The sequence below is a fragment of the Macaca mulatta genome, chromosome 8 (genome assembly GCF_049350105.2).
Source record: "Macaca mulatta isolate MMU2019108-1 chromosome 8, T2T-MMU8v2.0, whole genome shotgun sequence".
In the NCBI taxonomy this organism is placed as follows: Eukaryota; Metazoa; Chordata; class Mammalia; order Primates; family Cercopithecidae; genus Macaca; species Macaca mulatta.
Window position 1 is genome coordinate 155,173,938 of NC_133413.1, and position 25,421 is coordinate 155,199,358.

Sequence of the window (25,421 nt, forward strand, 5' to 3'; positions counted from 1 at the left end):
TAATCCAAGTCCACTTTCAAATAACAATCTCTTGGAAGCCCTGTCCCATCTACTACTGAGTCCATCGAAGGCACTCTTCCTTTCTGTTACGGTGTTTTTGCTCTCTAGCATTTAAAAAATTCTTTAAATTTTCTTTTATTTTCTTTTTTGTTTTTTAAGACAGACAATCTCGCTATGCTGCCGAGGCTGGCCTTGAACTCCTGGGCTCAAGCAATCCTGCTACACTATGAGTTGCAAATACAGGTATGTGCCACCACATCCAGCTTCTTAAAATTTTAATCTCTCTGCTTACATTATCAATCTGTTTTTGTATACTGTCTACTTTTTCCATTAAAGCCCTTAGCATGTTAATCATAGTTTTAAAAAAATTCCTGGTCTGATTACTCCAACACTCCTGCCACGACTGACTCTGGTTCTAATGCTTGTTCAGTCTCTTCAGACTGTATTTTCTGCCTTTTAGTATGCTTTGTAATTTTCTGTTGATAGGTAGACATGATATAGTGGGTAAAAGGAATTGCAGTAAATAGGTTTTCACCATGTTTTCAGGTGTTGGGGTGGGAAAGCGTTCTATGACACTATGAGTAGGGCTCAGTCTTGCCAAGCTTGTGTCCCTGGACTATGAACTTCCCAAGTGCTTTTCAGTTTCCCCCACCCACCATCAGGTGGCACAGAATATCTAGAAGTAGCCAGTGTTAGGTATTTCCTTTCACCCAGATAGGTTAAGTTCTGATAAAAACACCAGCAGGTTAGGCCCTGGTAAAATTGTTTCTCCTGAGGGCAGGTCTTGTTAATAACAGAATGGTATATTGCAAAGTAGTTCCTTTTCACTTCCTCCTGCCAGAAGCACAAGGAGATTTTTCTCTGATATTCACTGTCAGTACCTAATAGAGCCCCTGGAGGTAAAACTCACAAAAGCATGGGGTCCTCCCATGACTGGGTCTCCCTGGAGTTTTTTTTTCAGAGTTGTCCACACTGAGCCTCTAGCAATTTGCCAATTACATTTTAGGCTTACCCATCTGGCCACTGGTTCCCTGGGAGATTATTGCTCACAAGTTGTGGTTGTGATTCTTTGTATCTGCCTGTTTATCTCTCCAATTTTTTTTTTTTTTTTTTTTTTGACAGAGTCTCGCTCTGTCACTCAGGCTGGAGTACAGTGGTGCAATCTCGGCTCACTGCAACCTTCATCTCCTGAGTTTCAGCGATTCTCCTGCCTCGGCCTCCCGAGCAGCTGGGATTACAGGCACCCACCACCACGCCCAGCTAATTTTGTGTTTTTAATAGAGATGGGGTTTCACCATGTTGGCCAGGTTGGTCTTGAACTCATGTCCTCAATTGATCCACCTGCCTCAGCCTCCCAAAGTGCCGGGATTACAGGTGTGAGCCACTGCGCCCGGCCATACCTCTCCAGTTTTGAGAGCAGTGACTTGTCCTCTGACCTCACACCTCTCTGATAGAGCTAAGATTTGTTGATTTTTCAGTTTGTTCAGCTTTTTACTTGTTAGGACACAGTGATGAATTCTAAGCTCCTTACATGCCAGAACAGCTAAAATACTATTTTTTTGGCCTTTTTCCTTTTAATTTTTTATAAACTATATAACTGTTTAAAACCGAAATTATAACATTGTCTTTCTGAGTTTAAAATGTATGTAGATGTATTACGCATAACAACTATAACGAAAAGGATGGGAAGGATGGTTACAAGATTTCTGGATTTATGTGAAGTAGTACATAAATGAACTGTAAGTAAACTGTGGAAACTTATGTATACTGTAAACCTTAGGAAAATCACTGTAAAAAATAATGCAAAAATATTACGTAAAAAGCAAATAATAAAATTTAAATGGAGTTCTAAAAAGTATTCAAATAACCCAAATAAAGGCAGGAAAAAGGAATTTAAAAAACAGAAGAGGTAAGTGTAAATAAAAAATAACATGCACGAGTGCATTCCTGAACCGTATCAAAAATTACATTAAACATTAACAGACTACACACTACAATTAAAAGACAAAGATTGTTAGGATGAAGAAACAAGACCCAATTGTATGACATCTGCAAGAGATTCACTCTAAGTGTAAAGACACAGGTTGAAATTAAAAGGATGAAAAAAGATATACTACGCTAACAGTAAGTATAAGAAGGAAGGAGTTGCTACATTAATATTAGATAAAATATATTTCAAAACAAAATGTATTACCAGAGACAAACAGGAATTCTCTTATCTCTCATAATGATAGTCATAAGTGCAAATGAGCCTTATGATACAGCTTCAAGATACATGAAGCCAACACTACAAAAATTAAAGGGAAGAAAAGACAATTCCACAATCATACTTCTGTATTTTAAGACCCCCCTCTCAGCAACTGAAAGAATAACTAAACAAACAAACAAAAAAATCAGCAAGGATACAGAAGACACAAACAATACCATCAACCATCTTGACTTAACTGATATTTATCTAACCCCAAAATGTCAGAATACACGTTCTTTTTCAGTGCACATGGTATTTGTATCAGGAGAAACCACATTTGGGGTCATAAAACAGGAAGCAACAAATATGAAAGGAATGAAATAATACAGAGTATGTTCTCTGACCACAATGGAATTAAATGACAATAACAATAAGATAACTAGGAAAACACCAACTATTTGGAAATTAATGCGTGTCCAAATAATCATTGGGTCAAAGAAGAAATCACAAGAAAAACTAGATGTTTTGAACTATAATGTTAATGAAAAACATATTAAAATTTTGTGAGATGCACCTAAAGCTGCACTTTGAGAAAACGATATAACTTTACAATAGACTTAGCTCTAACATGTAGAAACCAAAGGCTTTATTCAACCAATTTTGAATGTGCACAAATATGGGGTGTATTTTTCACGAGCCTTTCTGAACAAACTAGAAGACAAGCTCCAGCCAACCAAGAGACGGGGAAATTTTTGGTAAAAGGACCAGAGGTAAACAATTATTAATAACATACTTAACTGCAGATAAAAGACAGTAACAAAGCTGCGGATATGAGTGGTAAAGTGTTATATGTTCTGAATTGTTTCTACAATATATACATTATAGAAACAATATAACCAACAAAAACTGGGAAAGGAATGAGGAGGAAAAGGGAGAAAAGTAGAACAAGCTTGTTGACTGTCTCAGTAACTGGGAGTCAAAGATAATACTTAGAGCTGACATATCAAGTAGTAGATGTATACCCAATAGAACAAAGGTAAACATTAAAAAAAGACTACTACTGGTCAGGTGCAGTGGCTCACGCCTGTAATCTCAGCACTCTTGGAGGTCGACATGGATCATTTGATCTCAGGAGTTTAAGACTAGCTTGGGCAACATGGTGAAACCCTGTCTCTACAAAAAAAAAAAAAAAAAAACTAGCCAGGTATGGTGACATGTGCCTGTAGTCCTAGCTACTTGGAAAGCTGAGGTGGGAGGATTGCCTGAGCCTGGTAGGTGGAGGTTGCAGTGAGCCAAGATTGTACCACAGCACTCCAGCTTGGGTAATTAAGGGTAAGACTCTTTCTCAAAAACAAAAAAAAGACTACTACTGACTGGTTGGGTATGGTGGCTCATGCCTGTAATCCCAACACTTTGGGAGGCCAAGGCAGGCGGATCACGAGGTCAAGAGATCCAGACCATCCTGGCCAACATGGTGAAACCCCATCTCTACTAAAAATACAAAAATTAGCTGGGCGTAGTTGCGGGTGCCTGTAGTCCCAGCTACTCGGGAAGCTGAGGCAGGAGAATCCCTTGAACCAGCGAGGTGGAGCTTGCAGTGAGCTGAGATCGTGCCACTGCACTCCAGCCTGGTGACAGAGTGAGACTCTGTCTCCAAAAAAAAAAAAAAACTACTACTGACTAAAATTGGCAAATGAAGGAGAGAATGAAGAATCAAAAGGACATGGTAGGGAACCAATATCTATTGTCAAAAGTAAGTAAGTATATTATATAAAGAAGAGAACGAAGTTGTTATCAAGGTAATCACCAAAACAAAAATATGATCAGAAAAAATATATGTATTTTTTAAAGCAAAGAAACAGACCAGCAAGATAAAACTTCTAAAGCATGTGCACATGCTCACATTTGTCGAGGGGGCTGTATCTGTGAGACTGCCCCTGGAGGAGGCCATTAACATGAACACCATGCCCCAGCTGTCCCACACTTGGAGCCTCGTAAGGCAGGATTGGGAGGCTGTTCCCAGGATTAGCATCCCATCAATTCTCACCTTTCTGGCAGCTTTTCAAGATCTCTGGTTCCTCAGCTCCCAGAAGATTCAGGACCCAAAGTTCCTTCCCCTGCTCCAGCTGGGAGATCAACTCCGGTTTAGGGACAGGGAATCCTGTTGAGGATGAGGACACTGGTGAGTTGGCATGGCCTGGGGAGCTGGGGCAGGACACTGCCCACTGGGTCTTCCAGGCCAGGTGGGGAGAGATGTGCCCTGTGTGCACATGTGTACGCCTGCATGTATGTTGGTCAGGGGAGCCCGTGGGCTGAGACTAAGTACTGAAGGAGAATCCACTCATTAGCTCTCCTGCCACTGGAGGGACACCAGTGGGGCCACTGGCAACAGGGAGGGAAGTCCCTAGAACTGAGGAGCAAGGCAGGCTTTTCCCATGGGAAATGTTCCTTCTGTAGAGATCAGACTGAGACTTGGGACAAGGGGCAGGACCCTCTTCTTTGGGATCCAAAGAGCCAAAGCAGCCTCCCAAGCTCCTTAGAGGTCCCCAGTGCGAACCGGGCCAAGTGCAGAGAGCCTCACCCAGAGAGGCCACGTTCCCATAGTTCTCCAGCATCACATCTCTGTAGAGCGCCCGCTGCTGGGGGCCCAGCTGCTGCCCCTCCGCCTGAGAGAAGTACACGGCCACATCCTGGAACGTCAGCGGCATCTCCTGCAACAACACATCGCCGCTGCCCGGGCCATGCCCACTGGGCAGCAGCCTGCACTAAAAGGACTCTGACCTGGTGGAGCCCCACTACCCAGAGCCCTGCAGTGGTCAGTATGAACTGTGTATCAGCAGGTCCCTGATGGGGCAGCTCAGAGCGCTGAGGACCAGCCAACTTCAGCCACACGGGGACCCAGCTGAGCCAGAGCCCCTCTCCCTGTGGGAGGGGGAGTCTACATCTCAGAACCCTTTCCTCACGGTTGCTATGAGCCCCTGGCTGGCCTTACCAGTTGCCGGGCTCACGGCTCCAGAGAGCAGCAGCTTCTGACTGGGAAGGGGATGAAGATGAAAAGGTGGGCAGGAAGGAGGGTTAACTCACCTGGTGCCCTGGAAGCTGGACTGTGGCTGACATTCTGTGCGCATGGGCTGCTGTGGTTTCCAAGAGAAGACAGGAGACTGCCCTGGCCTGAAGTCTCCCCCAACTTACCTTCAGTGGGGAGAACTCAGGCTCAGCCCCATTCAACCAGGGGTGTGGAAGGATGGCCAGGAGGCAGAAGCTGACTGCTGGTGTGGCCTCCTGGGTCGTGGGAAGCAGGTCACTATGCAGCATAGGCCGATGTGCCCTACTGCTCAGAGACTCCTGAAATCCCAGAACGGCCGGAGCCAGAGCCCGGGGGGGATCCAGGGACTCCCGGCTAAGGGGTGAAAAGCTGGCAGTTCCCGTGTCCAGACCTGCTGAAGGCCCTGGAAATGGGGTGCAGGGCTGTTCTACCTGCCTGGGCCAACCTGGGGCAAAGAGCCACGGGAGGGTGCCGCCTCACCAGGGTTGAGGACGTGAGAGGGAGGCCACGGGGGTGCTGCCGAAGGCCCCAGGCTCCGGGGAGAGGCCGGAAGCCAGCTGTGGTCCTCAGCCCGGCCTCCTAGGGCCGCGCCGCGGTCGCCTCCTCCCGGCCTCTGCAGCCCGTCAGTGGCTCCCGCGGCACCCAGAACAGGCCCCTCCTGGACTGGCCGCCGCCTCCCCGCGCCCTCCCCGCCTGCCCGCCCGCTTGGCGTTCCTTCCTGGTCCAACACTGCCCCACCTGTTCGCTTGGCCGGGGGCAGCCACCGAGGAAGCGCCGAGGAGCTGCGCAGCCGCACCGAACCCGGAGTGGACCCGCCCACAGCACCCGGTCCTGAGCCGGGGAGGGGGCGGGCCTGGGAGGACGAGGGCGGGCCCGGGAGGACGAGGGCGGGCCCCGGAGGACGAGGGCGGGCCCGGGAGGAATAGGGCGGGCCGGGCCGAGCTGCGCACACGCAGACTTCCCCGCCCCCTGCGGGGCCTCAGTGCGCCTCGGAGAGCGCCGGGAACCGGAAACCAGCTGCGGTCCCGCCGGGATTCTTCCCGGGCCGCTCTGGGATGACGGGAGGCCCGCGCCGTCTATGGTCGGCGGGCGAGAGCCCGCGGCAGCTGAGCGGAGGGTCTGGGGCTGTGACGCTGCTCGTCCGGGCCGCGCCCGCCTCGGGCCAACCCTAAACCCCCTCCCGAGCCGTAACCCCGCTGCGCTCCCGGTTCCTCCGTGGGTCACCACACATCATGTGTCCCGATTCACCATAACCACCAGAGAGTCGCTTATGAAGATGTCACAATTATTGGGACTCAGAACACAACGCCCCAAAATGAAGGCCCGGGAGGCAGTTTCCCTCCGACCTTCCCAGCCCTCCAGTCTCAGTTCTGTTCTCCCGCGAGGCTCCTCATAGGGTGAACCCCTTTTCCCCAAGGCGGGTCACAGAGACCAGAACCCCCAAGCCAGTCATACAACCTAAAAACATGACTCACGTTCTCCCGCCTTTTGGTGTGAAAACTGGCGGTAAAGGCCGGGGGTGGTGGCGCCTGTGGTCCCGGCTACTCGGGAGGCTGAGGCAGGAGAATCGCTTGAACCCGGGAGGCGGAGGTTGCAGGGAGGCGGAGGTTGCAGTGAGCCGAGATGGCGCCGTTGCACTCTAGCCTGGGTGACACCATCTCAAAAATAAATAAATAATAAATCCATGTATTTGCCTTTTCTCCAAAAATCTGCCTTTTATGAGTTGGTTTTCAGTCAACTTTCAGAGGGCAAAGAGGAACTTGCCCCTTGGCCCCTACACAATAAAGCATGGTTTAAAAAATACCACTTGATAAAGATGAGGAGGCCAGCTTAGAAACGGGGTAGAGGAAGGAAAGGAAAGCCAAGGACTATCTTGTCACCCAGAATATAGTGTAGGCCCTGTACACTCTGTTAGAATCAAGGCACAAATTTTATATCTGAACTTGAAGCAATCAACGAGGATGGAGAATGTCTAGAAGTCTAAAGAACCATGCAAAGTCTCACATGATTAAGAATATGCCATACATGATTAATATCAGTGCTGGGAGATTGTGAAGAATTACACACTGCTCTGCTTGTGGGAGCGTGGTTAGTACAATGTTGAAAATGAATTAACCTGTACATAAAGAGCCTTAAACACTTCAATTAATCTAGGATCTAGCCTATGGAAATAACAAAAATTACAAAGACAAGGGTGCCCATCCCAGAGTGGTGTTTGTGTGGTTTTTTTTAAATAATGGGGAGAATTTGGAAAATACCTACTTATTCATAGAAAGGGAAATGGAAGATAATTATGCTTTCTGCAGCACAGAAACAGATAAATCTATTGTCCTCTGTACACTTCAATTGAACATTATGCAGCCACTGTGTGTGGTATTTGAAAAAAATTTATTGGCAAAGGGTAATGCTTATTCAATAGAATGTGAAAAATAGAATACAAAATTGTATTTAGCATTATGATCTCGATTGTATATATGGGTGTTGAAGTTCACAAACTTAAGAAGGTTTCCAGATATAGGTGTGTCCAGAATTGGTGGGTTCTTGGTCTCCCCGAGTTCAATAATGAAGCCGCAGACCCTCACAGTGAGTGTTACAGTTCTTAAAAGACAGTGTGCCTGGAGTTTATTCCTTCTTCCCGGTGGGTTCATGGTCTCGCTGGCTTCAGGAGTGAAGCCGCAGACCTTCGCGGTGAGTGTTACAGCTCATAAAGCCAATGTGGGCCCAGAGTGAGCAGCAGCAAGATTTACTGCAAAAATCAAAAGAATAAATCTCCCACAGTGTGTAAGTGGACCCGAGCAAGTTGCCACAGCTGGTGCAGGCAGCCTGCTTTTATTCCCTTATCTGGCCCCACCCACATCCTGCTGATTGGTCCATTTTAGAGAGCTGAGTGCTCTTTTACAGAGAGCTGATTGGTCCGTTTGACAGAGTGCTGATTGGTGCGTTTACAATCCCTGAACTAGACACAGAGGGCTAGACAGAAAAGTTCTCCAAGTCCTCACTAGGTTAGTTAGATACAGAATTAGCTAGATACAGAATACCAATTGGTGTGTTTACAAACCCTGAGTTAGACATAGAGTGCTGATTGGTGGATTTACAATCCCTTAGCTAGACATAAAGGTTCTCCAAGTCCCCACCAGACTCAGGAACCCAGGTAGCCTCACCCAGTGGATCCCGCATGCGGGCTGCAGGCGGAGCTGCCCGCCAGTCCCCAGCTGCGCCTGCACTCCTGAGCCCTTGGGCGGTGGATGGGACCGGGCGCTACGGAGCAGGGGGCGGCGCCCGTCGGGGAGGCTCGGGCCGCGCGGGAGTCCACCGCGGAGGGGGGACTCGGACATGGCGGGCTACAGGTCCCGAGCCCTGCCCCCGGTGGGAGGCGGCTGAGGCTCGGTGAGAATTCGAGCACAGCGCTGGCGGGCCAGCACTGCTAGGGGACCCGGTGCACCCTCTGCAGCTGCTGGCCCGGGTGCTAAACCCCTCACTGCCGTGGGCCAGCGGCACCGGCCGGCCGCTCCGTGTGCCGGGCCCGCCGAGCCTGCGCCCGCGCCCGCCGGAACTCGCACTGGCCCGCGAGCGCCACTGCGCAGCCCCGGTTCCCGCCTGCGCCTCTCCCTCCACATCTCGCCGCAAGCAGAGGGAGGCGGCTGCGGCCTCAGCCAGCCCAGAGAGGGGCTCCCACGGTGCCGTGGCGGGCTGAAGGGCTCCTCAAGCGCCGCCAGAGTGGATGTGGAGGCTGAGGAGGCGCTGAGAGTGAGGGCTGCTAGCACATTGTCACCTCTCATAGGGACCTAGGTTGGTTTGTTCACTGCTCAGCCACCAGCCTGGAACATAGTAGGCACTCTATAAATACTTGGGAAGTGCTTGAAAAACGTATATAAAAAGCTGAAAATAAATACATCATATTAATTGTAAGATTGCAGAATATTTGATTTCCTCTTTTTCTTTTTCAAATCTCCTACAGGGGGTGTGTAATCACTCTGTGACTGGTGGCTGCAGGCTTTCCTAATGGATATTTCCAATTTACAGGGCTACCAACTGCGGAGCATCCAAGCAGTCCCTAAGCAGCAATCCAGCAGCTGACAAGGTTACCAGTGTCACTGCCACAGATGCTAGGCTGGTTTGCCATACTTACGTGGATTTGGTCAGCAATGAGCACGAAGGATATCGATTCTTTTCTTTTTCCTTTTTTTTTTTTTTTTTTTTTTTTTTGGCGGAGTTTCACGTTTCACTCTTGTTGTCCAGGCTGCAGTGCAATGGTGAGATCTTGGCTTACTGCAACCTCCACCTCCCAAGTACAAGCGATTCTCCTGTCTCAGCCTCCCAAGTAGCTTGGATTACAGGCATGCATGACCACGTCCGGCTGATTTTTTTGTATTTAGTAGAGACGGGGTTTCACCCTGTTAGGCTGGTGGCAAACTCCTGACCTCAAGGGATCCACCCACCTCCCAAAGTGCTGGGATTACAGGCGTGTGCCACTGTGCCCAGCCTAGATTGTTTATTTCTTTTTTTTTTTTTTTTTTTTTGAGACGGAGTCTCGCTCTGTCGCCCAGGCTGGAGTGCAGTGGCCGGATCTCAGCTCACTGCAAGCTCCGCCTCCCAGGTTTACGCCATTCTCCTGCCTCAGCCTCCCGAGTAGCTGGGACTACAGGCGCCCACCACCTCGCCCGGCTAGTTTTTCGTATTTTTTTAGTAGAGAGGGGGTTTCACCGTGTTAGCCAGGATGGTCTCGATCTCCTGACCTCGTGATCCGCCCGTCTCGGCCTCCCAAAGTGCTGGGATTACAGGCTTGAGCCACCGCGCCCGGCCTAGATTGTTTATTTCTTACTCAAACAGCTACAGCATGATCAGCAACCTGTGTCCCTAGATACAGAATATGACAGCAAACCATAGGGGCCAGATGACAGGAAGCACAGATGGTGGCCATGGTGCTGTTGAGGCGCCAGTTCCACACTGCAGCCAGGCAGTGGTGTGTCCACAGCTGTACCCCAAGGAGAGGCAAGGGGAGCATCCCAGATGCAGCCAACCAGGGGCGCTGGTGTCACTGTCGTTTCTTACAAGGTTGCTTGTCTCCCTTAGTTTCAGGAGGAGCGTCCAAACATTCTGCCAAACTTAGCTCACACAGTGATGGACCTTGCTACACAGCTATGTGAAGATGCCCAAGGTCTTCGGGGCCCACAGCAGAGCTGTTCCCTACTCCACTGACCTCCCTGTTTCTAAAACCAGTGGGCTTTTTTTTTTTTCCCTTTGAGACAAGGTCTCTGTCACCCAGGCTGGAGTGCAGTGGCACAATCTCGGCTCACTGCAACCTTCACCCGCGGACTCAAGCAATCCTCCCACCTGAGTAGCTGGGATCACAGGTGCGTGCCACCACATCCGGCATTTTGTATTTTTTTTTTTTGGTAGAGACAGGGTCTTGCTCTGTTGCCCAGGCTGGTCTCAAACTCCTGACCTCAAGTGATCCATCCACTTTGGCCTCCCAAAGTGCTGGGATTACAGGTGTGAGCCACAGCGCCCAGCCACCAGTGGGCATTTTTTAGTTTTCCTTTACTTGACCTCACAGCAATATTTGACACCATGAACTGTTCGTTCTTCTTGGAACACTCGATTTCCTTATCATCAATAATACCACCCTTCCTTCATTTTCTGCCAACAACTCTCAATCTCCTTTACTACTTTCTCCTCTACTCAGTGTCTGCCCTGGGCATTCTCCTTACTTTATTCTACATTTTCCTCTAAGAGAGCTTACCTTGTCTCATTTCTTCAACTGCTACTTACATGTAAATTACCCCACTTAAAAAAAATTCCATCTCAGACCTTTCTTCTGTGTTCAAACCTTTAGAAATACATACTCAGCATATTTACCCACTGGCTGGGTGTGGTGGCTCACGCCTGTAATCCCAGCACTTTGGGAGGCCAAGGTGAGCGGATCAACTGAGATTAGGAGTTTGAGACCAGCCTGGCCAACATGGTGAAACTCCATCTCTACTAAAACTACAAAAAATTAGCCGGGTGTGGTGGTGCACACTTGTAATCCCAGCTACTCAGGAGGCTGAGGCAGAAGAATCACTTGAATCCAGGAGGTGAAGGTTGCAATGAGCTGAGATCGCGCCACTGTACTTCAGCCTGGGTGACAGAGTGAGACTCCATCTACAAACAAAACAAACAAACAAAAATATTTACCTGGGCCAAACACCCACAGCAAGCAGTGCCGGAAAGGGCAATCGGACTGTGGGCCGGGGCAGGCCCTTGTTCTCCCTCCTCACATTCATGACTAATACACCTGTGTCTTGGGAAATTCTGGGGAGGAAAATTCAGACCCTTCCTTCCCACTGTACCCTCTCAGGAGGAGTGGCAGGGAAAGAGTGACATCATCGGGAATTGTTACCGTGGGGGACTGGTGGCAATAGCAAGGGTCTGTATCTTCCTCCCAGCTGCATGAGGTACATTCAGTACTTGCATCACCAGTTTCCACGTACAAAAACACCAGAATTCAGGCAGCCTGGCCAACAGAGTGAGAACCCATTTCTAAAAATAAAATAAATAAAATAATGATAAAGCCGATTAGCGACCATGATTTTGCATCTGCAGCCACAAGTGCCTGCTAACTGTCCTGAGAAACTGACCCTCCCAGTCATATGTAGAGGCCTCTGCCATGGCAAAGAGCAGACCCCAGTGCATTCTGTCTGCTCCCAGGAAGACTGGAAGGACAAAGAAGCTGGAGGGGCATGAGCTACCTGTACAAGTTCCTTCTCCACACAGGTACTTCACTCTGCTCTGCAGAGAATGAGTCAGAGGAGCAGAAGCCAGATGCTCCCCTAAAACAGCTTTCTGTGTTTCCCTGGTCCTGAGAGTGTTGTAGGAAAACAATTCTGGCAGCAGCACGGAGAGCAGGCTGGGGATCTCTGAGACTCTCCCCTGGCTGGATGTGGGGAAGGAGGTCACCAAGGCTGTGTTCATGCCAGGGCAGTCCCTTACGGCTGGAGGAGGGTGAGCTGTGGGATGGCAAAGACTCTCCTCTCTAACTCAGGCTTCTCTAAGCCCTGCTCCCAACTAGGCCTCAACCTTGGTCTTTAAGGACTGCAGACTCAACATAAATGGTTTTGTCCACACATCGGATGCAGGCGAACCGCACCATCAGGGCTTGGCCTGGGAGGGTTCCTGGCTTTGCACAGGAAGGAATTCAAGAGTAAGCTGACAGTAAAGTGAAAGCAAAACACATTTATCAGAGCAACAGAGTGTAGGAGAATGCCTGCTCCGTAGACAGAGCATGGCAGCACTGGCGGGCTCCTGAGTTATATGTGATGTTTTGGACCCCACAGGCAGGGCAGCACTGGCGGACGGCTGAGTTATATGCAATGTTTTGACCCCACAGGCACTGGTGGACTCCTGAGTTATATGTGATGTTTTGGATTGGTGTCCCCACCCAAATCTCAGGCTGAAATTTAATCCCCAGTGCTAGAGGTGGGCCTGGTGGGAGGGGACTGGATGACAATGGTGGATTCCCCTTTAATGCTGTTCTTCTAAGAGTGAGTGAGTTCCTGAGAGCTGGTCATTTAAAGGTGTGTGGCACCTCTACCCCCCTCTCTTCTCGCTTCCTCCTGCTTCCACCATGTAAAGTGCTGGCTCCCCCTTTGCCTTCCACCAAGAAGCGGGTTTCACCATGCTTCCCGTGCAGCCTGCAGAACCATGAGCCAATTAAACTTCTTTCTTTATAAATTACCTAGTCTTGGGTATTTCTTTATAGCAGTGTGAGAACGGACTAATGCAATATGCTAAAGAAGGGGTGGGTTGGCCGGGTGCGGTGGCTGACATCTGTTATCCCAGCACTTTGGGAGGCTGAGGTAGGAGGATCACGAGGTCAGGAGATCAAGACCATCCTGGCCAACATAGTGAAACCCATCTCTACTAAAAATACAAAAATTAGCCGGGCACAGTGGCATGTGCCTATAATCCCAGTTACTCAGGAGGCTGAGGCAGGAGAATCGCTTGAACCTGGGAGGCGCAGGTAGCAGTGAACTGAGATTGTGCCACTGCACTCCAGCCTGGCCACAGAGTGAGACACTGTTTCAAAAAAAAAAAAAAAAAAAAAAAGCGGGGGGTTGGGTTATTCACAAGCTTTCTAGAAAAGGAGTGGGCAATTCCCTGAACGGAGGAACCCTCTCTTTTAAGCCCTATAAGGGAAACTTGTGGTGCTGCGATGGCATCTGTATATTGTCACGCGCTGGCAGGCATGTTATATGCTGATGTATTAATTACAATTTGCATGTAATGAGCAGTGAGGGCAACTAGGGCTGCTCCCATCCCCATCTTGGTCCTGACTGGGTGTGGCCAGCTTCTGCACTGCCTCCTGTCTGCAGCAGCCAGGTAGTGACTGTTGCTGGGAAAACAAGTCCCATGGGGAGCCCACTTCACATCCCACACTGAGACGCACACAAACCCTAGTGCAGCCTCTAGCCCTCAGGCTGGCCCGGAATGACCACAGCCACTTTAGAATGTGTGCCAGAGGCAGCTTAATGCCACCAAAATAACTGAGTTTGTTCCAACCAAGCCCTGAGGACAGGGGAAGTGAAGAGGCATGGTCAGTGGAGGAGCCACAGGTCACAGCTGGACTCTCTTGGTCCGTCTGTCCCCCACAGTCCCCACTGGACTCTCTTGGTCCGTCTGTCCCCCACAGTCCCCGCTGGACTCTCTTGGTCCGTCTGTCCCCCACAGTCCCCGCTGGACTCTCTTGGTCCGTCTGTCTCCCACAGTCCCCACTGGACTCTCTTGGTCCGTCTGTCCCCTAGTCCCTGCTGTTCTGGATGTCTGCCCATTGCCCCAGCCCAGGAGCTGGGAACTGCAGCTGTGCTCTCGAAGGCTGGACGTCAGGTGAGCTGTCCATCCTTCCAGTGAGTGCCTTCTACTCTGCCTGGAGCTTCTCTACCCAGCAAATGCCTCCAGGGCTTAAAATAGCCTCCTTGTTCATTCAGCAAGTATGTATTGGGTACCACCTGTATGCCAAGCCGTGTGCAGGAACTGGAGCTTCCCCGTCGTGGAGTGCACAGTCTGCTGGGCTGGAGAGATACGAACACTAAACAAGGCATAGCAGAAAAAGGGGAGCCGAGTGCCCCAGGAGCTCTGTGGGGTCAGAGAGGCCATTCTGAGGCCATAGCCAGGTAGAGAGTGGCTTAGGCCATGGAACCGCATGGCAGAGGCCCCACAGCACAGGACAGTGTGGCACATCAGGAAAAGCCTGAGGCTAAGCGGAGGAGGAGGACGCATAGGTGAGACTAGAGATGGGGCCAAACTATGGGGGACCCTGTGAGCCACAGGGGTTCTGCACTTCATTCCGGGATCACAGGACACCGCTCAGGGGTTCTCACGGGGGCTGTGGTGGTTTTTTTTATGTTCTCTGGCTGCTCTATGGGGGTGTTAAAGCCCTGATGGGAAATGTTAGGGACCTGTGTTAGCGTGACTCTTGTGGGGGTAAGGAGGAAAAGGAACAAGAACCCCCAGTTTGGGTGGCAGACGGGACATAGACAGCGAGAGAGAGAAAAGTCAACAGTGGAGGCAGAGGTGACCCTGTGTGGGCTGGGCCCAGGTGGTCGTCATGGCCACCACACCAGAAAACAAGAAACAAGTGGGGACATGTTTGCAAAACAGATACAGGCCTCACCCAAATCAATGAAATAAGACCAAAAATTTTCCGGGCTGGGCACGGTGGCTCACGCCTGTAATCCCAGCACTTTGGGAGGCCAAGGTAGGCAGATCACGAGGTCAGGAGTTCAAGACCAGCCTGGCCAACATGGTGAAACCCCGTCTCTACTAAAAATACAAAAAAATAGCTGCACGTGGTGGTGGGTGCCTGTAATCCCAGCTACTCGGGAGGCTGAGGCGGGAGAATTGCTTGAACCTGGGACCAGGGAGGCAGAGGTTGCAGTGAGTGAGATCACGCCACTGCACTCCAGCTACAGAGTGAGATTCCGTCTCAAAAAAAAAAAAAAAAAAAAAAATGCGGGGCGCAGCGGCTCAAGCCTGTAATCCCAGCACTTTGGGAGGCCGAGACGGGCGGATCACGAGGTCAGGAGATCGAGACCATCCTGGCTAACACGGTGAAACCCTGTCTCTACTAAAAAATACAAAAAAATTAGCTGGGCATGGTGGTGGGTGCCTGTAGTTCCAGCTACTCGGGAGGCTGAGGCAGGAGAATGGCGTAAAGCCGGGAGGCGGAGCTTGCAGTGAGCTGAGATTGTGCCACTGCACTCCAGCCTGGGTGACAGAGTGAGACTCTGTCTCAAAAAACAAACAAACAAACAAAATTCCAACAGAAAAAATGGGCAAAAACAGGGACAAGAGTAGAAAACCACATGGCCAGGGAACACCTGACAGTAGCAAATGTACAGATGTGGGGAATTTGTGCGAGTCTTCAGAGCTGGTGGAAATGGGAAGTGGAGTAACTATTTTGGCAGAAAATTATGTATTTTCCCTGTGAACCGGAATCCCACGTGTACACATCCAGAGAGTTCCTTTTGTGGGTTCATGAGGAGACGCACGCAAGGGATGCCCTAGCAATGAGAACCTGGAATGGCCTGAATGAGAGCAGGGGAGGGGCCGCCCAGGACAAAGCTGCAGGGACAAGGACCCTCTATGGCAACTTGCAGGCTTAGAAAGAAGGGTCTCCCCCAGTCTACTGGAGTTTTTTTTTTTTTTTTTGAGACGGAGTCTCGCTCTGTCGCCCAGGCTGGAGTGCAGTGGCCGGATCTCAGCTCACTGCAAGCTCCGCCTCCCGGGTTCCCGCCATTCTCCTGCCTCAGCCTCCCGAGTAGCTGGGACTACAGGCGCCCACAACCGCGCCCGGCTAATTTTTTGTATTTTTAGTAGAGACGGGGTTTCACCGTGGTCTCGATCTCCTGACCTTGTGATCCGCCCGCCTCGGCCTCCCAAAGTGCTGGGATTACAGGCGTGAGCCACCGCGCCCGGCCAAGTTTTTTTTTTTTTTTTTTTTTTTTTTGAGACGGAGTCTTTGCTCTGTCGCCCAGGCTGGAGTGCAGTGGCGCGAACTCGGCTCACTACAAGCTCCGCCTCCTGGGTTTACGCCATTCTCCTGCCTCAGCCTCCCGAGTAGCTGGGACTACAGGCGCCCGCCACCTCGCCCTGCTAGTTTTTTGTACTTTTAGTAGAGACGGGGTTTCACCGTGTTAGCCAGGATGGTCTCGATCTCCTGACCTTGTGATCCGCCCGTCTCGGCCTCCCAAAGTGCTGGGATTACAGGCGTGAGCCACCGCGCCCGGCCTACTGGAGTTCTTGACACTGGAATTTGGGGCTTCTCACAGGCCTGTTCAGAAAGGGGTCTGGTCCTGAGAAATAATAGGGTATTGGAGGCTTGTGGTCATAATGCTGTCTGTAGTTCCAAAGCCGGAAGAGGCAGCCACAAGCAGACAGGGCGCCGTGTCTCCTGTGTAGGTGGAGACTGGGCATAGTGGCTCACATCTGTAGTTCCAGCACTTTGGGAGGCCAAGGCAGGAGGATCGCTTGAGCTGAGCCCAGGAGTTTGAGACCAGACTGGGCAACACAGCAAGACCCTGTCTCTAAAAACATACATATATACATATGTACTTAAAAAAAAAAAGTAAAAGAATAACTGGACACAAAGCAAGGACTGTGGTTGTTGATCCTAGCCTGAAAAAAAACTTTACTGGACATTTTGGGGACATTGGGAAAATTTGAACATGGGCTGGCTATTAAATGAGATTACAGAATTACTGTTAATTTTCTTAGGTGTGGTTATGTGGAGTGATGGTCTCATTTTTGAGAGGAGGGCTGCGACATTTGGGGAGATGTGTCACCAGCTGCAAATTACTTCCTAATGGTTCAACCAGAAATACAACATGTAGAGAGCATTTTGGAGAACAGGACAACAGAGCAGCAGCTGCTGAACTCAGGTGGATATAGAAGGTGTTTTGTGTTTTTTTTGAGACGGAGTCGGGCTCTGTCACCTAGGCTGGGGTGCAGTGGTACGATCTCGGCTCAGTGCAACCTCCGCCTACTGGGTTCAAGCAATTTTCCTGCCTCAGCCTCCCGAGTAGCTGGGATTACAGGCGCCTGCCACCATGCCCAGCTAAGTTTCGTATTTTTCGTACAGACCGGGTTTCACCATCTTGGCCAGGCTGGTCTTGATCTCCTGACCTCATGATCCACCCTCCTCAGCCTCCCAAAGTGCTGGGATTGCAGGTGTGAGCCACTGCGCCCAATCGGAGGTAATATTCTCTATGCTGGAAGTTTTTTGTAATGGAAAATTGGAAGCAAAACAAGATAGGAAGCAAGGTGAACGCCGCAGATGTCGGCTGCGTCAGACGGACCAGAAGGCCAACTGCCGGCGGGCAAGAGATAAGCACTGGCAGTAGTGGTTTGATACCTGACGTTCCAGTAGAATGCACAAAAGCCATTACTGAAAGGGCAGGAAGTCCCCAGGCTTTCTCTAGAAAGAACACATTCCTGTTCCACTGGCCCTTCACCTGTGAGCTGGGATGGGAGCTTTTGGGTATAGCAGGTTGCTCCTAGGCCTCTTCCCAAGTTCCAGGTTTCCAGGGCCTAAAACCTGGTTGCTCTTCCTGTGGTTTGGGGCATTGTGGGGCTGAGTGATGTGGTTCTTCCAGCGAAGCTGGGGGACTGAACCACCCTGACTTGGGTGGTGCAGAGTCAGGGAACACCAGATTTGTTTCTTCTATCTGGGGCTTGGAAAAGCAAAAGGTGAGTACAGAAGATTAGCAATAAAACCGTAACTGTGGCCGGGTGCGGTGGCTCACGCCTGTAATCCCAGCACTTTGGGAGGCTGAGGCAGGTGAATCACGAGGTCAGGAGATCGAGACCATCCTGGCCAACGTGGTGAAACCCCGTCTCTACTAAAATACAAATAATTAGCCAGGCGTGGTGTCGTGTGCCTGTAGTCCCAGCTACTTGGGGAGGCTGAGGCAGGGGAATCACTTGAACGGGGGTGCGGGGGTTGCAGTGAGCTGATATCGCACTACTGAACTCCCGCCTAGCAATATAGCAAGACTCCGTCTCAAAAAACAACAACCACCACCACCACCATATCTGTATTTATTTGCCTCCAGTAATTTTTATCACTCTGCTTGATCCCAGTTACATTTTAAACTTCTACCACTTACTGAGGGCAGTGAATTCCATGTATTTTTTCTGTAACTTAGAAGTATTTTTATCTTGTCTTAAATTGATCTCCAGCAGTGCCTTTTTTCCCACACCCACGTGTTATTTCAGGGGTCAGTGACATTTGACAATGTGGCCGCGAATTTCACGAGGGAACGGATGCATCTAGCTTTTCACCAACAGGCGGCGATGTTGGAGAACTGTGGGAACTTGATCTGGCTGGGTAGGCACTGCCCTCACCCCTGCCCCTCTCCAGGCTCTCTGAGTACTTCAGTTGTTGAGAGTGATGGAAATTCCACATCCTTTCTAGACCTAGAAACTAGACCCTTTCTCCAGGGGACAGACCTGAGCTCCACAGGGAGGAAAGAGGCTGAGCCTGAGGTAGCCCCTCTCTCCAAGTTCCCTATAGATATTGCACCACGGAATTCCACTCATGCTTGGCAAGACTTTCTGTCTCCCCAGCATGATTTGGTATAGTCCTGATGAATCTGAATTTTTCTTTTTTGAGGCAGGATTTCATTCTGTCGCCCAGGCTGGCGTGCAGTGGCACAATCATGGCTCACTGCAGCCTCAACCTCCCAGGCTCAAGTGACCCTCCCACCTCTACCTCCCATGTAGCTGGGACTACAGGCATGAGCCACCAGGCCTGGCTAATTTTTTGGTTCTTTGTAGAGAGAGGGTCTCACTCTGTTGCCCAGGCTGGTCTCAAACTCCTGGGCTCAAGTGATCCTCCTGCCTCAGCCTCCCAAAGTGCTGGGATTACAGGCATGAGCCATTGCACCCAGCCAGAGTCTGAACCTCTTAATCACCTTGCACTCTTTTCTCCCTTTGCCCTTCTTTCTCCCTCAGCCATGAGTCACCCCCATCCCTCCCCACCCCGGACATAGTTTTATCTTTAGAGCCCCTACCTATTCCACCATCGTGGGCCTTCCTACCTGGTCCAGCTGAATCTCTCTGCCTGCTCTCTGCAGACCATAGGCTTTGGTTCTCAGCAGAAATGCACCTGTTGTGTTTCCTTCTCTGCCAGCAGAATTTCTAGGCCTCAAACCTGACCTGATCTTCTAACTGGAGAGAGAGGAAGAGCCATGGCTGCCAGATGTTCCACAGACTGAAAATACACACACACAGAGATGCTCCTTCCCAAGTGAGAAGAGGGAAGCCAGCTCTGAAGAAAGCAGTAGTGGGATACATTAGGAGGAGACATAACTTGAAAAAACAGAGCCAGGTTCGGCATGGTGGCTCACACCTATAATCCCAGCACTTTGGGAGGCCAAGGCGGGTGCATCACCTGAGGTCAGGAGTTCGAGACCAGCCTGGCCAAAATGGCGAAACCCCATGTCTACTAAAAATACAAAAATTAGCCGGGTGTGATGGCAGGTGCTTGTAGTCCCAGCTACTCACTAAGCTGAGGCAGGAGAATCGCTTGAACCTGGTAGGTGGAGGTTACAGTGAGCTGAGATCACACCACTGCTCAAAACAAAAACAAACAAACAAAAAGGCCGGGCACGGCCGGGCGCGGTGGCTCAAGTCTGTAATCCCAGCACTTTGGGAGGCCGAGACGGGTGGATCACGAGGTCAGGAGATCGAGACCATCCTGGCTAACACAGTGAAACCCCGTCTCTACTAAAAAAATACAAAAAAAAACTAGCCGGGCGAGGTGGCGGGCGCCTGTAGTCCCAGCTACTCGGGAGGCTGAGGCAGGAGAATGGCCTGAACCCGGGAGGCGGAGCTTGCAGTGAGCTGAGATCCGGCCACTGCACTCCAGCAAGGGGGACAGAGTGAGACTCCGTCTCAAAAAAAAAAAAAAGGCCGGGCACGATAGCTCATGCCTTTAATCCCAGCACTTTGAGAGGCCAAGGTGGGCAGATCACTCAAGGTCAGGAGTTCGAGACCAGTCTGGCCAACATGATGAAACCTGTCTCTGCTAAAAGTACCAAGAAAAAAGCTGGGCATGGTAGCTCACGCCTGTAATCCCAGCACTTAGGGAGGCTGAGGCAGGCGGATCACGAGGTCAGGAGATCGAGACCATCCTGGCTAGTATGGTGAAACCCCGTTTCTACTGAAAATACAAAAAATTAGCCAGGCGTGGTGGCAGGCGCCTGTAGTCCCAGCTACTCGGGAGGCTGAGGCAGGAGAATGGCGTGAACCCGGGAGACAGAGCTTGCAGTGATCAGAGATCAGGTCACTGCACTCCAGCCTGGGTGACAGAGCAAGACTCTGTCTCAAAAAAAAAAAAAAAAGTACTAAGAAAAAAAAAAAATTAGCTGGGCATGGTGGTGCAGGCCTGTAATCTCAGCTACCCAGGAGGCTGAGGCAGGAGAGTCACCTGAACCCGGGAGGCGGAGGTTGCAGGGAGCCGAGATTGCACCACTGCAGTCCAGCCTGTGTGACAGAGTGAGACTCTATCTCAAAAAAAAAAAAGAAAGAAATTAAGGAAAACAATTCCATTCACAAGAGCATTAAAATGAATAAAATATTCAGGAATACATATAATCAAGAGGCAAAAGCCTCATAAATTGAAAAACTACAAAAGATCACTGAAAGAAGTTAAAGAACACATAAATGGAAATACACTCGCTGTTCATGGATTGGAAGACTTCACATTGTTAAGGTGACAACACTACCCAAAGTGATCTACAGATTCAATACCTACCACAATCTTAATGGTGTTTTTGGTACATATAGAAAAACCCTTAACTGGGCACAGTGCCACGCACCTGTGGTCCCAGCTACTCAGGAAGCCGAGCGGGAAAGGTCGCTTGAGCCCATGAGCTCGAGGCTGCAGTGAGCTGAGTTTGTGCCATGGCACTCCAGCCTGGGTGACAGAGTGAGATCCTGCTTCAAAGAAAAATAGGACCTATCCTGAACTTCATATGGAATGGCAAGTGACCCCAAATAGCCAAAACAATCTTGAAAAAGAACAAAGTTGGAGGACTCACACTTCCTCAAAACTTAACACAAAGCTACAATAATAAAAAACAATGTGATACTGGCATGATAGGAAATAAAACATAATTCAAGAGAGCCATGAAATAAACCCTTGCGTATATTATCAATTGATTTTCAGCAAGGATGCTTGGACCCTTTGTCATGTTTGTGTCCCACCAAATTTTGTATGTTGAAGCCCCAACCCCCAAGGTGGGGAGAGTGGCTGTGAGGTGATATAGGTTAAATGAGATCATAAGGTGGGGCCCTAATGCAATAGGGCTGGTGCCTCTAAAAGAGAAGAGATACCAGAGATCTGTCTCTCTCCACCATGTGAGAACACAGCAAGAAGGAGGCCATCTGCAAGCCAGGAAGAGAACCCTCACTGGGAACTGAATAGGGTGGTACCTTCCCTTCCTAGCCTCCAGAATTGTGAGAAATAAATTTCTGTTGCTTATGCCAAGCCACCCAGTCTGTAGTATTTTCTTATGGCAGCCCAAACTGACTAATACATCATTCAATTGGAAAAAGAAAGTCTATTCAATAGATACTGGCTGGGCACAATAGCTCAGCCTGTAATCCCAGCACTTTGGGAGGCCAACACAAGTGTATCACTTGAGGTCAGGAGTTCAAGAGCAGTCTGTGCAATGTGGTGAAGCCCTGTCTTTACTAAAAATACAAAAATTAGCTGGGAATGGTGGTGCATGCCTATAATCCCAGCTACTAAGGAGGCTGAGGCAGAAGAATTACTTGAACCTGGGAAGCGGAGGTTGCAAAAAAACTGCAAAAGATCACTGAAAGAAGTTAAAGAACACATAATAAATGGATGGATCCGCCCATCTCAGCCTCCCAAAGTGCTGGGATTACAGGCGTAAGCCACCATGCCAGGACAAAAGTTAAATAACGTATGATCCAGCTACTTCACTCCTAGGGATAGAGCTAAAAGTACTTCGAGTAGGGATTCAAAAACATATTTTTACACCAATGTTCACACTAGCACTACTTACAATAGGCAAGAACTGAACTCCAGCCTGGGTGACAGAGAGCAAGACTCCGACTCAAAATAAATAAATAAATAAATAAATAAATAAATAAAGATAATGCTGGGAAAACTGGTATCCACACACAAAAAGAAAAAAAAGAAGCTGGGCACTTACCTTACACTCTATTTTTAAAATTAGCTCAAAATGGATCAAAGACCAAAATGCAATATTTTTTTTTTTTTTGGAGACGAAGTCTCGCTCTGTTGCCCAGGCTGGAGTGCAATGGCGCGATCTCGGCTCACTGCAACCTTCGGCTCCCTGGTGCAAGTGATTCTCCTGCCTCAGCCTCCCAACTAGCTGGGACTACAGGTGCATGCCACCATGCCCAGCTAACTTTTGTATTTTTAGTAGAGCTGGGAGTTCACCGTGTTAGCCAGGATGGTCTCGATCTCTTGACCTCGAGATGCGCCCGCCTCAGCCTCCCAAAGTGCTGGGATTACAGGTGTGAGCCACCACTCCCAGCAATGTAATACTCAGAAGTAAAAACTCGGCTGGGTGTGGTGGCTCATGCTTATAATCCCAGCACTTTGGTAGGCTGAGGCAAGTGGACCACTTGAGGTCAGGAGTTCCAGACCAGCCTGGCCAACATGGTGAAACTCTGTCTCTACTAAAAATACAAAAATTAGCTGGGTGTGGTGGCGCACACCTGTAATCTCAGTTATTCGGTAGGCTGAGGCAGAAGAATCGCTTGAACCCAGGAGGTAGAAATTGCAGTGAGCCAAAATTGCACCACTGCATTCCAGCCTAGACAACTGTTTCAAAGCCAAACCAAACACAGCTGGGTGTAGTGGCTCATGCCTGTAATCCCAGCACTTTGGAAAGCCAAGGTGGGTGGATCACTTGAGGTCAGGAGTTCAAGACCAGCCTGGCCAACACGGCAAAGCCCCCTCTCTACTAAAAATACAAAAATTAGCCAGGTCTGGTAGTGGGCACCTGTAATTCCAGCTACTTGGGAGGCTGAGACAGGAGAATCACTTGAACCTGGGAGGCGGAGGTTGCAGTGAGCCGACATTGTGCCACTGCACTCCAGCCTGGGCAATGAGAGTGAAGCTCTGTCTCAAAAACAAAAACAAACAAACAAAAAAACCCCAAACTAAACCAAACAAAAACTGAAAAACTCTTTGAAGAAAATAAAATGGAAAAGCTTCACGACCGGGGACTTGGCCATGACTTTTTGCATATGACACCCAAAGCAGAGGCAACAAAAGAAAAAAATAAGTGAATTAAACTTCATCAGAATGGAAACTTATGTGCACCAAAGGCAACAATCAAGACAGAGAAAAGGCAACCAACAGAATGAGAGAAAGTATTTGCAAATCATATATCTAATAAGGAATTCATATCTAAAATACATAAAGAACTCCTAAAACTCAACAACAAAAACTAAAGAGCCAAATTCAAAAATGGGCAAACTTGAATAGCGGTATCTCCGAAGAAAATATACAAATGGGCAAATTTGAACAGCGATATCTGCGAAGAAAATACACAAATGGTCAATAAGAACCTGCAAAGATGCTTAACATTAGGAAGACGCAACCCAAACCACGGTGAGACACTACTTCACGCCATTAAGATGCCTATTATCAAACAGGCAGAAGATATCAAGTTGGCAAGGATGCAGAACTGGAACCGTTGTGCTTTGCTGGTGGGGATGTAAAACAGCACAGCCGCTGTGGAGAACAGTTTGACCATGCCTCAGAAAGTTAAATCATTACCATATATATTTTTTTCTTTTCAGACGGAGTGTTACTCTGTCACCCAGGCTGGAGTGCAGTGGTGTTATCTTGGCTCACTGCAACCTCCACCTCCTAGGTTCAAGCGATTCTCCTGCCTCAGCCTCCCGAGTAGCTGGGACTACAGGCATGCACCACCACACCCGGCTAATTTTTCTATTTTTAGTAGAGACAGGTTTCACCATATTGGCCAGGCTGTTCTCCAACTCCTGACCTCAAGTGATTCGCCCATCTCAGCCTCCCAAAGTGTTGGGATTACAGGCATGAGCCACCATGCCAGGACAAAACAGTTAAATTACTCCTAGGTATAGAGCTAAAAGTACTTCAAGTAGGGATTCAAAAACATTTTTACACCAATGTTCACACTAGCACTACTTACAATAGGCAAAATGTAGGAACACCCAAGTGTCCAACAACAAATGAATGGATAAACAAAATGTGCTATATACATACAATGGAATATTACTTGGTTATAAAAAGTAATGGAGGCCAGGCACAGTGGATCACACCTATAATCCCAGCACTTTGGGAGGCTGAGGCCGGCGGATCACGAGGTCAAGAGATCGAGACCATCCTGGCCAACATGGTGAAACCTCATCTCTACCAAAAATAAAAAATTAGCTGGGTGGGGTACTGCGTACCTGTAGTCCCAGCTACTCAGGAGGCTGAGGCAGGAGAATTGCTTGAACCCGGAAGGCGGAGGTTGCAGTGAGCCAAGATCGCACCACTGCACTCCAGCCTGGTGATAGAGCGAGACTCCATCTAAAAAAGATAAAAGTAATTGAGGCCAGGCACAGTGGCTCATGCCTGCAATCCCAGCACTTTGGGAGGCCAAGGTGGGGATCACTTGAGGACAGGAGTTCGAAACTAGCCTGAGCAACATGGTGAAACCCCATCTCTACCAAAAACTATAAAAATTAGCCAGGCATGGTGGCATGTGCCTATAGTCCCAGCTACTCAAGAGGGTAAGGTGAAAGAGTTGCTTGAACCTGGGAGGGTGAAGTTGCAGAGCCAAGATCATGCCATTGCACTTCAGCCTGGGTGAGAATAAGACCCAGTCTCAAAAAAAAAAAAAAAAAAAAAGAAATGAAGTTCTGAAACAGGATACAACACAGAGAAACCCCTTGAAAACATTATGCTGAATGAACTAAGCCAGACAGAAAGTAACACAGATTATATGTTTCCACACATATTTATGTTCCCAGAATAGGCATATTCAAAGAAACAGAAAATAGAATTGAGGTTACCAGCAGCAGGGAGAAGGGTGAAATGAAGAGTTATTGTTTAATAGGTACACAGTTTGTTTGGAATAATGAAACAGTTCTGGAAATACACACTGGTGA

At 49.1% G+C, this 25,421-nt stretch overlaps 1 protein-coding gene across 7 annotated transcripts in view; it reads right to left on the reverse strand.

Annotated features, from left to right (window-relative positions):
- LOC721747 (uncharacterized) overlaps positions 1–6,042 on the reverse strand; it is a 36,383-nt gene extending 30,341 nt beyond the window's left edge. The window contains exons 1-4 of one of the 7 annotated variants that reach the window (XM_028853139.2): positions 5,973–6,042; positions 5,273–5,322; positions 4,770–4,899; positions 4,236–4,349 (exon numbers count right to left, since the gene is read on the reverse strand). In XM_028853139.2, the coding sequence (XP_028708972.2) occupies positions 4,236–4,349; positions 4,770–4,899; positions 5,273–5,305 (277 nt within the window). In that variant the 5' untranslated portion in view covers positions 5,306–5,322; positions 5,973–6,042. Of the gene's footprint in view, positions 1–4,235; positions 4,350–4,769; positions 4,937–5,272; positions 5,647–5,714 lie in introns of those variants that run through there. The other 6 variants (XM_015146301.3, XM_077944723.1, XM_077944726.1 and 3 more) reach the window with 6 other exon arrangements.
- Positions 6,043–25,421: the final 19,379 nt, after the last annotated feature.